Source organism: Arvicanthis niloticus, chromosome 3 (genome assembly GCF_011762505.2).
Source record: "Arvicanthis niloticus isolate mArvNil1 chromosome 3, mArvNil1.pat.X, whole genome shotgun sequence".
Lineage (NCBI taxonomy): Eukaryota > Metazoa > Chordata > Mammalia > Rodentia > Muridae > Arvicanthis > Arvicanthis niloticus.
The window spans coordinates 50489825-50505762 of record NC_047660.1 but is presented as its reverse complement, the minus strand read 5'-3'; the positions used below and the strand labels follow the sequence as shown (position 1 = coordinate 50505762).

Genomic DNA, 15938 nt, shown 5'->3' with positions numbered 1-15938 from the left:
TTTCTTGCAATTAAAAAACTCATAGCCAAAAATAAGTCAGGAAACATCTGATGTACGCGACTTACCTAACTTGAAAAGGGGTCTTTTCCAAGAACATCCTTAGGTTGGTTCCTAAGATGCATTAATTCAAAGCACCTCTCATATCGATCCTCCTTCCTCCCTTCCTGTCTCCATAGCAATCTCAGCAACCCAAATGCTTGTGAAGCTCCTACCTTTCTTCTGCAAGCTGCTGCCTGGATGCTGACAAGCTCTTCCCCAAGTATAACCTTCCTGTTAAAGAGCTCTAATGCCGCCTGTTATAAGATAAAACTCAGACTCTGAAAACCAACCTCCAGATTCTTCTGTATTCTCTCAAACCCCAAGGAAACATTGCAAAAAAAACCTATCTATCATCAATCACTTGCAGGGCTGCCAAGTGTTCTAGACCCGCCGTCTCAAAGTCCAGCACACAGCACAGTGACGCTAGATGTTCAGATATGCTCACACTATGGGCTTCTGGGAAGGAACTTGGCTTTGGGTACGCATGTCTGCCGTCAAGTCCCTCCCTTGACATCCTCAGGTACAGAGGCACCTGTGCACTTTGCTTGCACACTAGTGTGACTGATCACCCCTGTATTTCCTTGAATGTCTACCAGTCTTCATGAAACACTTGGCACAATTAACAACTAACCTCTGTATATATAGCTGTAAGTAAGCAAACTAAAAAGTGAAAAGTTAATATCACACACACACACACACACACACACACACACACACACACACACACTTCCTGATAGTTATAGGACATTGTGTTCTGGTAAGAGCTTCAGAGAACTGGGGAAAGAAACTGGATTGTCAGAGGAAAGTCATCACCCTTCCAAGCTGGTGGACTAGCCAGAAGTCAAGTGTAGATCCTTGAACAGTATACCATGGCTAGGGAAGCAGAGAATGTTCAGGAATGGAAGTCAAGACCTTCTAGTAAGCCCTGCACCTATGCTCTTCTTCCCTCTTTGAAAGAAAACACTGAGTAATCTATTTCACAATGCCATATATGCTCTATTCCTGTGTAAAGCCATCAACAATTGGCCTCAGAGATTCCCAGAATAAGAATTTCATGAAATATGAGCTGGCATCACTTTTTTCCTAATTTAAATACGTACTTCTTGAAGGTCATTCCAGGAAACCTTTCTCAAATCTCTAGCTGTCTCTCAGGCAAAGTCATGATATTTTGAACTTGTAAAAGGTGTCCCGAGGTTGGTCATCTTCTCAACTAAATTCCAGATGCCTCGGATTAAGAATCATGCTTTCTAAATTCCCTCGATTTTATCCTCCCTGACATACCATGCAGTACTCAAATTAGTACCAAAGAAACAACAATACCACTGATGAAAAAACTGGAATAGACAAATTAAACAATGTATACATTCAATCAAAAGATGAGATTAACTAATTGAAACATGGAGTTACATGGAATTTTTCAATTTTTAACATATTTTCTGTCTTTTATTCTTTCTAGCCTTGTCATAGCAAACATCCTTGCTTTTTCTAACGATCTTTTTTTTTTTCAAAGAATGGGCTATAAGTCACCTTAAGTAAATCCACTCCCTGCACACACACACACACACACACACACACACTCAGAGATAGACCTGATTCTGGATGTGATTTGTAATAATAGAATTCCTTTTTTTTTTTTTTTAAGTTTTCATGTAAAGTTTTAGGACTGAACCTGAAGCCGCTGGCTCTGTTTCTTTCCAAGACCATGGAATCACCAAAGACACTTTTGCACTTACCCACTCAGAAATGTTCGAAGTTTTATTGTTTAATCCGTTTGCCTCACCCCACCCTTTAATGACCACTCTCCTTCCCTGAGAAGCCCTCTCATGGATCATTAACCTCCTTCACAACTTAAGGACAAGCCTTCCTGTTGCCCGCACTCCACTTATAAGAAAATAGGGGCTGCTATACTGGGCATGATTCGTGATTCCACTATAATTTTCCCATTAAGTCTCCAGTTTATCAGTCTCCTCTCCTACACATTCTGGTCTTTCCCTACCCTTTCTTCCCAGCCCCGCCCCCTGCCTCTTCCCAACCCCCAAGAAATGAACTGGTTTACCCAGCAGGTTTAGTCTTGCTTTGACCAGCTCATTGTTTCAATGTGCTTGTGAAGCTGCTGGGCTTGAATCCACAGTTTAGTAATTTCCAGGCATTTGCCATGTCCCTCTGTGGAGTGTCGTGTGAGCAGCAGTTGTGCGTGTGTGCACAGACAGTAACCAACACTCCAAGAGTTGGCAGAGCCTCTAGTGACTAAGAAAACACAGCTGATTGGTGATCCAGGACTAGAGATGTAACCAGTTAATAGAGCACGGGCCGGTGTGCATGAAACTGTGGGCTCAATCCCCCAGAACCACACAGTGGCAGATGGCCTGTTATTTCAGCATGGAAAGATAAAGGCAGGAGGACAGGTGTTCAAGGTCACCCTCAACTAGATATCAAGTTCAGCCTGGGCTACAGGAGACCTTGCTCCTGGTGAATCATATCATTTTTAGAGGTGTGTGGAGTAAGATTTGAGTAGTGGAATAGCACTGTGAAAGGACATGGCCAAGGTCATAGATTTAATAACTAGGAGAACTGAGGGAAGAGCTGGATGCAAGAGCCACAGCACCTCAGTTCACCAGGCCCTTGCACTGGCATACATCCTTCTGCCGCCGGGCTCACCACGTAGCAGTAAGAATTCAGGGTGTCCGCAGATCACAGCAAGGAATCATAGCTGCATACTGTAAGCGAATGCGCAAATGAGAGAGAGAGAGAGAGAGAGAGAGAGAGAGAGAGAGAGAGAGAGAGAATGTTGAGCTCTTCCAGAGAACAGCCTACTAAAATTAGAGAGTTGCTACAGTGTGATTAAATTCAAATCTGCATCACGTCTCCCTATCAAGCATCCAACATGCATTCCTCCTAGTGGTTCATTTAAAAAAAAAAACTAAAGATGAATTTCACAAGTACCTTGAAGAGCTTTTCAAGTGATTTTCCTTTTGGCTTGATCAATACAGAGTTATCACTTCAGCGTGTGAAAATAGCTTTTCCACACATCCCTGCGCACACAGACACACACACACACACACACACACACACACACACACACACACACATAAATCATTGGCAGCAGGTACTTTCAATTTGCTGGAAAATATTTCTAAGAAGTCAAAAAGCTCCAGCTGAATAAGCGTGCCTGCCTATTGGCTAAACGGACCAGTTGAAGGATCTGATTGGTCCCTGATCCTGAGGACCGATAAGACAGCTATAAAATCCCTGGGTGCAGCTCTTGGGCCCCCAGTTTGCAAAAGCCAGAGGTGCAAGAAGCAGCAACAGCAGCACCAGCAACAGCAGCAACAGCAGCAGCAGCAGCAGCAGCAGCAGCAGCAGCAGCCGCCTGCCAGCCAGCCAGCCAGCCAGCCAGCCAGCCAGCCAGCCAGCCAGCCAGCCAGCAGCACACACAATAATTCCTCCTCAAATCCTCACCTAAGCTTTCAGTATATCCAGATCCACATCTTCACTCAAGCCGGGAGAGGGAAAGAGGAAAGGGGGGAGGAAAAAAAGCCAACAACTTAGCGGAAACTTCTCAGAGAATGCTCCAAAACTCAGCAGTGATTCTGGCGCTGGTCATCAGTGCTGCTGCAGCGCACGAGGCGGAACAGAATGATTCTGTGAGCCCCAGAAAATCCCGGGTGGCGGCTCAAAATTCAGGTAAGCAAGCAAACCCAGGACCGGTTTCTTCCCCCCCAAAGAGCTGTCCTCATTTGCCTCTCTCACTTTTGCATGTGTCTCTGTGACGGCTGATCTTGGTAATAAATGTGCTTCATGCCTGGTGATAATGAACTGGCAGTGTAATCCAATAGCCTTAGGAAGTAGAGTTCCTTTGTTTAATAAATTGCATGCAACTAACGAAGAAGCTGGGCGCTCTGCTGAGGGTATTTCATTGCATAAGCCTAGCCTGATTGCCTGAAATCTGGCACGTACCCTCTTGTTGGGGGGAGGGGGCGGGGAAAGGCTTGAATGTTGGCACGCCTCACAGCGGCTGTCTCTACTCCACAAGCTTGTGTTAAGGTAGTGAGTGGCTTACCTGCTGCCGTCCCTCTCCCTGCTCCTTTAAGACCTTGTAACTTGACTTCTCTATCTCTTCAGACAGCCCACAGACAAGCCCCCTCCTCACACTGATTTGTGGAACCGTAGCCCTCAAGTCTGAAAAAAGAATTTTTTTTCAGGGCGCATTCAAAAAGAGGAGGGGGACCTACACACCCCATTCTCCACAAGCCTGCCTGTCTCGTCCTTGCTCTCACGGGGCTCCCCATTCAATCGCCCATGCAGCCCATGGTCCCTAGAAGGAAGTGCATTTGTGAAACGAAGCATTTCTTTCTCCAAGGGAAAGGTCTTACTTTCCGCCTGACTCCCTCACCAGTTAACTGTATATGGTCCTGGCCTCCGGAGGCAAAAAGGCATTAGGACCCCTATGCCCCTTGACTTCTGGTTCCCCACTCACTCCTCTCCCCAACTGTTAGCAGAGATGGGACCCCGCAGGTGTCAAATGCTGCAGATGCTCCCCTTGGAAGAGCGCAGGTCCCTGCCAGAGGAGGCCTTTTGCCTGGCTTCCTTTTGTACTTAGTTGCTATAGCGATGCCGGGATCCACAATTCGAGCTTGCCTAAAACAATAGCAGCCCTAATGCATATTAAAACTGCTTAAAGCAAAGTTATAATTTGAACCCGTGGAAATATATAATTAGGGAAATGACTTGTAACATCCCAGAGGCTGCGGGTGGTGGGGAGGGTGGGGGGGGGCGGGGAAGCCTAACCTAACCAAACCATGCTTTTGATCTGGGAGGAGAATCCTACGGTATGAAGGCTACAGATCATTGCTTGCCGAGCTGCCTGCCAGAACACCCCTCCTTCTGTGGGAGAGAAATTACTTTTATGGCAGATCTTATCCAGAATGCAGAAAGCCTGGTGCAAGTTCTTTGCGGTTTTCTTCCAACCTTTCACAAGGAGTGCCTTGGACCCGTCACTCCACACCTGTGTTTCTCCTTTTTGAAAAGAAGCCCTTTTAATATGAGAGATTATTCATACCTCTAAGCACTGGGCTGTGGTTGGGGGGCTGGGGTGGATACAAAGGGCTCAGATTCCTTTCTGCCAATGCCATCATGGGTTAAAAGCCCTCTTTGGGAAGGGTCTCCCTCCAAATGGACTCAGCAAATTATTCTCTGCCATTTGGATTAAAATACCATGCTTTTTACTCCAGGCTGCATTTTTCAGAGGGCAGCTAGATTCTCTGGTCCTCCCCCAACCTCATCATGAGCCTGACCTTCAGTCACTGCCTACAGCCTACCCGTGCTTTCAAGTTCCAAGGGACAGCCTTTGATTCCTGTCACCACCAGAAGACACTATGCATTACAAGGTTACCTTACTTCTCTAGCCGTCAAATACATAGAAGGGTGAGACCCAGAAAGCATGTGCCTAAGGGGGAAGGCACCACCCCTATTCTGAGTCTTAGAAGGAAAAGGGTCCTACCCATCCCCTTTCTCACCCCACTCTTCTTCTAATTGTTCTATCTAATGGAACCCAAAATCAAAGTCCAAGGATAAGTTCAGATCATGTGCCCTTGGTATTGGCCTCTACATCTACTGGATTCTACCAGAGTCCCTTTGCTTGACCCAGACTGGTTCTGCTTGTCTCTTCCAGCTGAAGTGGTTCGCTGCCTCAATAGTGCCCTGCAGGTTGGCTGCGGGGCTTTTGCATGCCTGGAAAACTCCACGTGTGACACAGATGGGATGTATGACATTTGTAAATCCTTCTTGTACAGTGCTGCTAAATTTGACACTCAGGTAACTGGACCTTGACTTCTGCCCCCTCTAGCTGATCATCTTTTTAACAGTGTTCATTACTCTTCTTAAGAGCCAGTCCTATAGAGAGCCAACCTTGCTTCCCAGCCTCCTAACCAAAAGGCTCATCCCAGGTGTGCAAACACGGCTCTGGGGTACGCATGCACGCGTTTACACACACACACAGGTTGGGGACATATGCAAACAGTTTAGACCAGGAATAAGGGGTTGACAGAGGCTGGCTTATTAGAGGGATGACTAGCAGAAAAGCATTTTTGCTTTTGAGAGGAAATAAAAATGTTCTCCTCTGAATGACCTAGCATGCTATCTGAAATTCCCAGTTATCTGTCTTAATCCCAAGAACATAAAACTGATTCTGACCATCTTCACACTTCAGAGGAGTTGATAATGGCCCCTTCCTATCCCATTTCCTGTCTGTGGAGCTGAGTGTTCAAGATAGTCCAAGAAAGAAGGGATTTTTCTTTTTTAATTCTTAGTCATGCTGTGTCCCCCTTGAAGGCTCCTGTGTCATAAACCCAGACCTCTTTTAGAAGGTTAAACTAACATTTATCTTCTTATCCCTGGCAGGGAAAAGCATTTGTCAAAGAGAGCTTAAAGTGCATCGCCAATGGGATCACCTCCAAGGTCTTCCTTGCCATCCGGAGGTGTTCTACTTTCCAGAGGATGATCGCCGAGGTGCAGGAAGACTGCTACAGCAAGCTCAATGTTTGCAGCATCGCCAAGCGCAACCCGGAAGCCATCACTGAAGTCATACAGCTGCCCAATCACTTCTCCAACAGGTACCCCGAGGGTCCTCTTCTTCACAATGTGGGGGGGGGGGTAAGGTGGGGGTTGGCCACCATAACCAGAGCAGTAATCTTTCCCTCTGGTGTTATAACAGTCTTCCTACACAGCTAGCAGAAAGATGATTTGCAGTTTTCCTGGGTGAGTTTCTTTGTCCAATTCTTACCATAAGCCTGAAGAAAACAATGAAGCTTCTGGAAAGTACCTTTTGAGACATCAGGTTTGGCTGAAACCATGGCAGAGCAACAAAACAATAGGCCATGATTTAAAAACAAACAAACAAACAAACAAACAAACAAAAACCTGGTCAAATGTCAGAATGCAGACTTTATTAAATCTGTATATTTGCAGTTAGTCTCAAAGCCAGGTATTTCAGTATCTAATCATCTTATCGCCAGAAAAAGTCATCTTATTTCACCAGGACCTGGATTTTTCTCTATGAAAAGTGAAATGGCCGGGCGGTGGTGGCGCACGCCTTTAATCCCAGCACTTGGGAGGCAGAGGCAGGCAGATTTCTGAGTTCGAGGCCAGCCTGGTCTACAGAGTGAGTTCCAGGATAGCCAGGGCTATACAGAGAAACCTTGTCTCGAAAAAACAAAAACAAAACAAAACAAAAAAACCCAAAAAGAAAGAAAGAAAGAAAGAAAGAAAGAAAGAAAGAAAGAAAGAAAGAAAGAAAGAAAGAAAAGTGAAATGGCTTCAGGGAGCCATTATCATGTTCTCTTCAAAGCATTATGCCGTCCCAATCCACTAGCCAAAGATTTCCCAGAAGGAAAAGCTGGTGGCTACCCAGGTATCATTTGCATCTCAGGTGATCCAAAAGCCACTAGGTTCATACCATCTGACCTCCAGGTCTTGCTGTGTTGTTGACTTTGAAGCCTTTGCCAGATAGGAATGAACCCCCAATGCATAAGAGACCTTACATCCTGCTCCACTGTGGGTATCTTGGAAAGATGTCTAGCAAGAGGTGAGGGATGCTACTTGGGAATACATGGACAGACAGAATCAGTAGGTAACTATAAGCCACTTGACGATAGCCTGCAGCGATGCTCAAAGCCAAATCCTATAATTGGATGAAATCCCATGATTCTCTGACTCTCCCACCAAGTCTTTGTGTATTCACAAGGAATAGTTCTGTTACTCTGGTCAGGTACCCTAAGAGTTTTCACACACTTAATCTGATAAACCTCCTAGCCAAATAACCCCATCCTTCTGAGAGTGACAACAGTCATATCTATCTGGGGCTTTATCCCTAACACGAAACTTCTGTGCCATGTGGGAGCCATTCTTAACTACAGTTACTGGCCTACTGAACCACAACTCATCTTTTAGAAAGCTACCATGCATCCCTTGAATGCAACGCTACCTGACTTTCTCAGAACAGGAAAAATTAACTCCATTTTCCTTAAATATCTTATTCTCTATCAACCTCAATTAAAAAAAATCTCCTAGGAAGATGTTGAAGGTGGGAAGGGTTAATACTTGACTAGTTGTTGGAGACTAACCCTTTGCCATAGGGGAAAGAAATGAAGAATTCTTCCTTGGACAATGGTTAGGGACAAAAGATGTAGTTATGTGGCATTTTAAGAGGAGGTGTACTAGCAGACTCATCAGTACAAGTTTAGATTGTGAAAGATCCTGGACACATATGATCTCTAAAGTGGCAGGTAGCCAATTTCAAAGCTATACTGAGTTGGCTATTTCAGTTAAAGTTGCATTTTCCCTTGTGAAGAGAGAGTCACTGTAGAAAGGAAGCTACAGAATGTGAACCACAGATTGCCACTTATCTAAGAGGAGACTTTGAAAAAGTGTCCTTAGCTAGACCATTATTCTTCTTCCAAAGTGTCTTCCTCGCAGTGCCTTCAGAAAAGTCCAGGCACAGGCCCTTCATCTCCTCTTGCTCATGTTTAGTAGAAAAGGTCAATGGGGAAAGGCATGCTCTTAAATGCCAGACTCTCTCATGCAGCAAAAGGAAAATACCTTATTCCAAGTATTTTACTTCAGTGTTCAGGGCTAGAGCGATTTCCTTTCCAGGCGGGGCTTGATCTGCTCTATTTCAGCTCCTCAGTGCCTGAAACATCCTGCTTTCCCAGCCTCAGTCCCAACATAGACACACGCAAAGTCTCTGCCAGTTGGCAAAGAATTGCAAAGGGAAGTAGTTACAGGTTCATTCCACCTTCCTGTGATTTGTCTAGCATGAGATTTAGGTCCGGGAGACTCCAAAAGCCTGGCTGGACTGAAAGGCAGAACAGGGGAGTGTGTACATGACAAAGGTGCATGCAGGGAGAGAAGGTGGTTTCGAATGTCCCCGGCCTTGATTTGCAACCCTTACTTTCAGTCTTGAGGGAGGCAGGAAGGATTGATGAGGCTGGCAAGGCACCATGAAGCTTGGGAACCAATGAGACCAACCCAGATCCAGAGTGGGAAAAGTGACAAAGCGTCCAACTCTCTAGGGCATGGATTGGGAACAGGAAACAGAAGAATAATATTGATCAAGGGAAACAAAGGACTATTTATAAACTCTCACACAGAACGTTCCTAGGCAGAATGTGTGTATTTGGGTAAGCATTGCTGAAACTGTAGCTATGGAGAATGTCTGATCTTCTTCTTCACCAAGCGCATTGGGGGGGGGGGGAGGTCGAGGATGGAATTTTCAAAGTGAGAAGAAAGATATGTGCTTTGTACAAGGTCCTTCCAGGCTGTGAGACCAGAAGGCTTAATCTGCTACCTATTGCAGTGTGCAACATCATGGCATAAAGCCTGTCAGGCTTAAAGAATAGGAAACCTACCAACTCCCCTTACAAAGCGGCTTTCTTCTGCTGGGTTGTACTGGTTTTGTTAGCCCAAGAAGGAAAGTGCACGCTGAATCCTTAGAAACAAAATATTACAGCTGAAGGTAATGGTTATCTAGCTCTACTGCGCCATCTAACTGACTGAAGGACAGAGGTTTAGTGAGATGAGCAACTTGCTGAAGGTCTCATGGCTTGTGAGTCGCCCAATAGGGTCCAGAATTCACATGGCCTTGAGCCAAGCTATTTTGATTTCTACTTCAAAAGACAGCAGACAGAAAAACCCTGTAAGAAGTCACTGAAACCCCAAAATAGAATACCATGAATAACTAAATATGCACACACCATGGTGTTCAGCAAGGAATTTTGTGTGCGCTCTCTCCTAAAAGAAAAGAATTATCCTTCCTCATAGCTAGTGTAACTGTATGTTCTTGGTTCAAAAGGGTGCTCAATAAATATATGGCAATTGCTAAGTCAACTTTTGCTGAAGGCACAAGCCTCTTAAAGCATCTGTGTTGCTTAGCAACCCAAAGTGAAAGTCTTCTCATTGTCCTGCACAGTCCAGAGATGAGTGTCACATTTCAGTCTCACTGGAGACAACAGTGTTAGCTGATATCAGGCAGCCTGGCATGTGTTTTAGCTTTGAGGAGCTTCTAATTGAGCCATCTATAATTTTCTACTTTACAATGTAGAAAATTCTTGCCTTCTCCACTGAGTTATCAAAGCCCCGTCAGGAAAGCAGTGGTTCTAAGAGAAGATAGGCCAGCCTAAGAGCAGGTCAGGTATTCTGTCTAGTCTATCAGAGACACAACAGCAAAGGTTGATGTCCTCAGAGTCAGGGAGCAATGGGGCCCCAAAGCTGCAAACTAGCTAAACAAGCTGACTTTATTTAAGGGGCTTAGAGTTCTCCAACAAGACAAGAGCTTCTGATTCTGACAAAGAAGGGACTTTGCATTCTTTCTGTTTCTAAAGAGCAATCACATTTTCCAGCCCTCTTGGGGACACATGTGTCATTAAAAGTTCTTTCTAGATGTGGAAGGATTAACTTCTCTGAGCTATAAAGTCCTTAATGAAACTGTATCCTCTAAGAACTAAAATACCCTCTAAAGTAGACCCCAAGATGTAGGGGAGCCAAGTCCTAGAAGAGCCCAGAAATTAGTTGATGCCTAGAGATGAATGAGGGTATAGATCGCTGAAAGCTTTTGGGGCACGACTGTTTTGTTCTCAGTTTTTCCAAAACTAGCTCTCTCCCCTTTTCTCCATCCAAGTAAAGCCCAGTTTAACTCATATACTTTGTAATTCCAAAGGTTTGGAAAATGTTTCTCTGGGCCAGAGAAGCCCAATTTCACTCACAGCTGGATATAATTGTCCCTGACAAGAGGGCTATAACCAGGATGATGGGCAAGCCAGAGCTGTTTCTCTCTCTCTCCATCCCCAACGTCACCATCTCACTCAAAGAAAGGTGACCGCTTTGCTTCATCACTCACGATCTACTCTGTTTACTGTCCATCCTTCAAAGGACCTCTCTGGGGGGTCAAGTTATTCTAGCAAGATGTTTGCTCATGTGCTCTGGGAGTTGAGTTAAAAATAAACAGGATTCCTCCCCTCCCTATATGATCCTGTGGCCCTCCTGACACCCTGACCATTCCTAGAAAAGGGTCTCTCCACATCAGTACAGCAGGTCATTGTCACCAGGGGAAGAGCACAGAGTTAATGGGTTTATACAGCCATTGAGTCAAAATAGGCCAGAAATGCCCCAAGTCAGTGTGGAAAATACCTGAACTGTACAAGTTGCTTAGAAGTTTTAAACATAGATGGTTTGGCCCATTCACAACCATAACACTTGGTTATGTTGATTTGGGACAGTCAGAGAAATTGGTTGCATAAATGAAAGTCACTTATACTACACATAAAGGTCTTTGTCCTTAGGGTTTTTGTTTGTTTGCTTAGAACTCTACCCAAACCACAGATCATTTTTCTTCAAAAAATTAAGATTTTTTTTTTTTGTACAACAGAAGAATATCCTATGCTCTTTCCATTGATGTCAGATTTCAGTTGATATAGTAAGAAGGTATTTCAATATAGATAGAAATACAGGGGCAGACAGTGAAAACTAATAGAAGGTCAATGTTATGCATGCAGGCAGAAGGTAGATGTGATCTTCCCAGACAAGAAAGCCACCCTGTTATTTATGTTCTATTTCCTCATTTTAAAAAAAATATGTGAATTACTGAGCAGACAATACAGTCTGATGCCACTCAGCAACTTGGATAAAAAAAATAAGGACATCCACCCTGCCCTTGAAAAGTTTTCAAAATCTAGCCAAGGAAAAAAGAAATAGGTGTGAGGCCATCAAATGTTGATGTTTGAGGTGACAGCTAAGATCTGCTGGGCATCCAAAGAAGGAAGAGGCCATAAAAGCCTCAGCAACATAAAAGGGTTTCACAGACCCACAGAAGGATGGACCATTGAAGGCCATTCATCTTTTTCCTTCAAGCACCCTTGCTACCTCATGTTTGGCTGCAGGAAGCTACTATGTGCCTTTGAAGGAAGCCACAAAATAGAGTTAGTCAGGCATCAGCCTTTTCAAGACTGACTGAGTGGGTGTAAGGAAAGTAGGTTTCACAGGAAAATGCATGGCTATAGATCAAAGCTTAGTTAGAGTGTGCATTAGTATGTACCTACGCTTGAGCACACACATCCCCCGGATAGAGGAAAGTTGCAGAAGACATCCAAATAACTGTCAGTCCACGTGCAGTGATTTAGTACTAACACAAGCTTAGCGTTTAAGGCCCACCAATTCTACTCATGTTATTTGACTAAGTCCACTTATACCATTCATTTATTGTATGACTTTGAGCAAGTACCCCAGTTTCTTCCCTATAAAATGAGAGCATTTTGAGTTGTCAAATTTATCCCTGAGAGTCATTGTTGTCCAGAATTTCAGACATCATGGTCAGCCTCCTACTATTATTCAGTGTGATCGGAATATCTTGAAGTCTAAACATGGAGATGGATATTCTAGCGTTGTATGGTGAACCCAGAGCTCCGAAGGAAGCAAACGCCACCTTCAGCTTTGCATAGCTTGAGCACTGATGTCTAAACCTGCTCCTGACTCTGCTTTCTCTAATGAAAACCTTTTCCCCCAATGCAGGTATTACAACAGACTTGTCCGAAGCCTCCTGGAATGTGATGAAGACACGGTCAGCACAATCAGAGCCAGCCTGATGGAGAAGATTGGGCCCAACATGGCCAGCCTCTTCCACATCCTGCAGACAGACCACTGTGCCCAGACACACCCCAGAGCTGACTTCAATAGGAGGCGCACAAATGAGCCACAGAAGCTGAAAGTCCTCCTCAGGAACCTCCGAGGTGAGGGGGACTCTCCCTCACACATCAAACGCACCTCCCAAGAGAGTGCGTAAGCAGGGAGAGGTAGTGAAAGCCTCACCAAACTAATAGCATTTTAGGGGTGTTGATACACCAACTTTGAGTGTACTGTGCCTGGTTTGATTTTTTTTTAAGTAGTACCTATTTTCTATCCCCCCTTAAAGAAAATTGCATGAAACTAGGAGTCCATAATCAATATCCCAACATTCTGCAATGACAGCATTCTTACCAACAGAATACGTGTGGTCATTCTGCCTCTCCTCCAGAGAGAATGCACCCTCTTCCATCCTCTCTCTCTCTCTCTGAATTCTTTTCCCAGATCCCTATCTACTCTCCGCAAACACAAAACATTCATGTAACTGCCCAGTCATTGTAATCTGAATATGTAGATCCCTTTAGAATGGCCACCCGGTAGAGTTAGCCAATACAAAACAACTTTATTTAAATGCATGTCTTAAATGCTCATAAATATGTTAAACGAAATTCGTGTTATGAATCTGTGCTGGCCATGGACGAATATGAATGTCATGTTTGAATTCTTGATCTCTAATGAGTCTTATGGTCTCTATCCTCCAATGTCTAATTTCCTTTCTGACATATTTACCAAATTGCTCAAACCTGGTTCTCCCACCAGACTTTGAGCCAGCATCTTCTTGCATCTATTGAAAAACAAAAAGGCTAACATCTTTATGTACTGTAACTGCTCAGAGCTTTAAAAGTATCTTTAACAATTGTCTTAAAAACGGAGAATCTTAAGGTCTAACTGTGGAATATAAATAGCTGAAAACTATTGTACTGTACATAAATTCCAGAGGACTCTGCTTAACAGAGCAGTCTATAATAACTTTATTGCATATAGATTTAGTTTTGTACCTTAGCTTTATTTTCCTTTTCCTGGGAATGGAATAACTATCTCACTTCCAGATATCCACGTTCATGCTCCTTGTGGCCTTTTTTATAACTAAGGGGGTAGAAGTAGTTTTAACTCAACATCAGAACTTAAGATGGGCCTATACTTGATAGGAAAACCCAACAGGTTATCTGAAGGACCCCAGGTAAGATGTTAATCTCCCCGCCCACCTCAACCCAGAGGCTACATTTGACTTAGATGCATCCTGAAACAGCTCTGTCACATCCAACTGGGAATTACAGGAATAAAAAAGATCATCCCTTTGGGCTTGGACCACTTAGTGTGACAAGGCCTACTATCCCCTTGGAAGTGGCAGTTCTTGGCTCATCGCCTTCCATCAGTGCTTGGCACTCTGGTAAATGATGGAGTGGGATATTATTCCACTAAGCCAATCAGGAATGAGTCAATGAGCCTTTGGGTCTTTAGTCCGGGGAACTTGGGCTTAAGGGGGTATAAATAACCCTGGGCCGTCCAGCCTTAATAGACTCCTCTTACATCTTTTGTCCTGTAACATGCTGCCTGCCAAAGTAGTCCTGGCAGCTGGACCATCTCTGTAGGATCTTTAAAAAAAAAAAAAAGAAAAAAGAAAAAAAAAAGAAAAAATATAGAGAGAATGAAGGAGGGCATAAGAGCTGGTGGTTTGATCATTTCCGCTGTGATGTTTACAGGATGGCAGCCACCAAAGCCAAATGATTAACCTGTCTACGAACAACAGTAGTTTCTCAGGGTCATTGTCCTTGAACCCAACAGCCCCTTATGAGTGTCACTGCTCACCAAAGGTCAATGCTGAGAGAGGAAAAGGAGGGGGCTGCTCCAAACTCCTTTGGGTAGAAACTATTGGTGCTTGACTCTCACTAGCTACACCCCAGAGTTGACCAAATTGAGTGATAGGGACCCTGGTGGGAGGAGGGAGGGCACCTCTCCAGGGAAATAAAAAGCAATACAACTTTACCACAAAGCCTTTAAAACCAGTAACATAGTGCTCAAGGACCAAGATCAAGCATAGCAGCCCCACAGCTGCAGCCTCTGTCCCCACACAGCCTCGAAGCGTGCTGACATCAGATTGTTAAGGGCATTTTCATACTTAGAACTGTCCCATCCCCAGGTCCCAAACAAATGGACACTGCCTTAGCCTCTTGGAAATCAGGTAGCACATATTCTAAGCTAGATTCACCCCTCTCCCCTCCCTCCCTTCCCCCGACTTCCCACCCCAGGCAAGGCTGACTTCTTTGAACCAGACAAGCTAATCAAGTGTGTGTGTTGTGCATCTTGCAAACCCACTAAGCCAGAACCCCAAAGTGGCAAGTAGCTTATGAGAATTCCTAGTAAAATTCTCTTACTTAAGTTCAGTAAATTTTCTTTCTCGCTTCCCTTTTTAATTTTTGCTGTGACCTCTTCAAGCTGTGTTATGCTCCCCTTTCTCCCCACAGTGATACTGGTATATGTGTCAACAATACATATATCTACACGTATGGAAAGAAGCAGTTCTCACAATGTTACTAGTTTCTTTCTTTCTTTCTTTCTTTCTTTCTTTCTTTCTTTCTCTTTCTTTCTTTCTTTCTTTCTTTCTTTCTTTCTTTCTTTCTTTCTTTCTTTCTGTTTTTTTCTCCTTTTCCTCCTCACCCTGCACCTCTTCACCTCCTTCTTGAACTTCCAAAGCTTTGTCTCGTGTTTGCTGCAGAGCAATTCGGGGGCTGACCTAGACCAGTTTGCATGATCTCCTCTCTCGTGATTTGGTTGCACTTTAGAACATTTTTGTGCCGTTATATTTGCATTATGTATTTATAATTTAAATGATATTTAGGTTTTTGGCTGAGTACTGGAATAAACAGTGAGCATATCTGGTATATGTCATTATTTATTGTTAAATTACATTTTTAAGCTCCATGTGCATATAAAAGTTATGAAACATATCATGGTAATGACAGATGCAAGTTATTTTATTTGCTTATTTTTATAATTAAAGATGCCATAGCATAATTTGAAGCCTTTGGTGAGTTCCTTTTTCGATAATAATAATAATAAAGTGTTAATGTTTTATTTTTTCTCCCCCCGCCCCAGTCTTTCATTGTTATTCTTTGAAAACTTCTTGGGCAAACAAGATGGCTCAGTGAGTAAAGGAGCTTGCCTCCCAAACTTGTTGACCTAAGTTCAATCCCCAGAACCCACATAAACATATAAAGAAAGAACAGACT

At 43.9% G+C, this 15938-nt stretch overlaps 1 protein-coding gene across 1 annotated transcript; it reads left to right on the top strand.

The window, feature by feature from the left end:
* The first annotated feature begins 3325 nt into the window (after positions 1 to 3325).
* Stc1 (stanniocalcin 1) lies at positions 3326 to 15783 on the top strand. Its single transcript, XM_034499196.2, has 4 exons — positions 3326 to 3723; positions 5711 to 5853; positions 6439 to 6650; positions 12598 to 15783. The coding sequence occupies exons 1-4, from the start codon at positions 3606 to 3608 to the stop codon at positions 12866 to 12868; spliced, it is 744 nt and encodes a 247-aa protein (XP_034355087.1). The 5' UTR covers positions 3326 to 3605; the 3' UTR covers positions 12869 to 15783.
* The last annotated feature ends 155 nt before the right edge of the window (positions 15784 to 15938 follow it).

What these genes read in the sequence shown, in the direction of transcription:
- Stc1 (XM_034499196.2), top strand. Translation starts at nt 3,606, where the DNA reads ATGCTCCAAAACTCAGCAGTGATTCTGGCGCTGGTCATCAGTGCTGCT. An exon ending in CTGCTAAATTTGACACTCAG is followed by an intron (nt 5,854 to 6,438) that starts GTAACTGGACCT and finishes TATCCCTGGCAG; the next exon opens with GGAAAAGCATTTGTCAAAGA. An exon ending in CCCAATCACTTCTCCAACAG is followed by an intron (nt 6,651 to 12,597) that starts GTACCCCGAGGG and finishes CCCCCAATGCAG; the next exon opens with GTATTACAACAGACTTGTCC.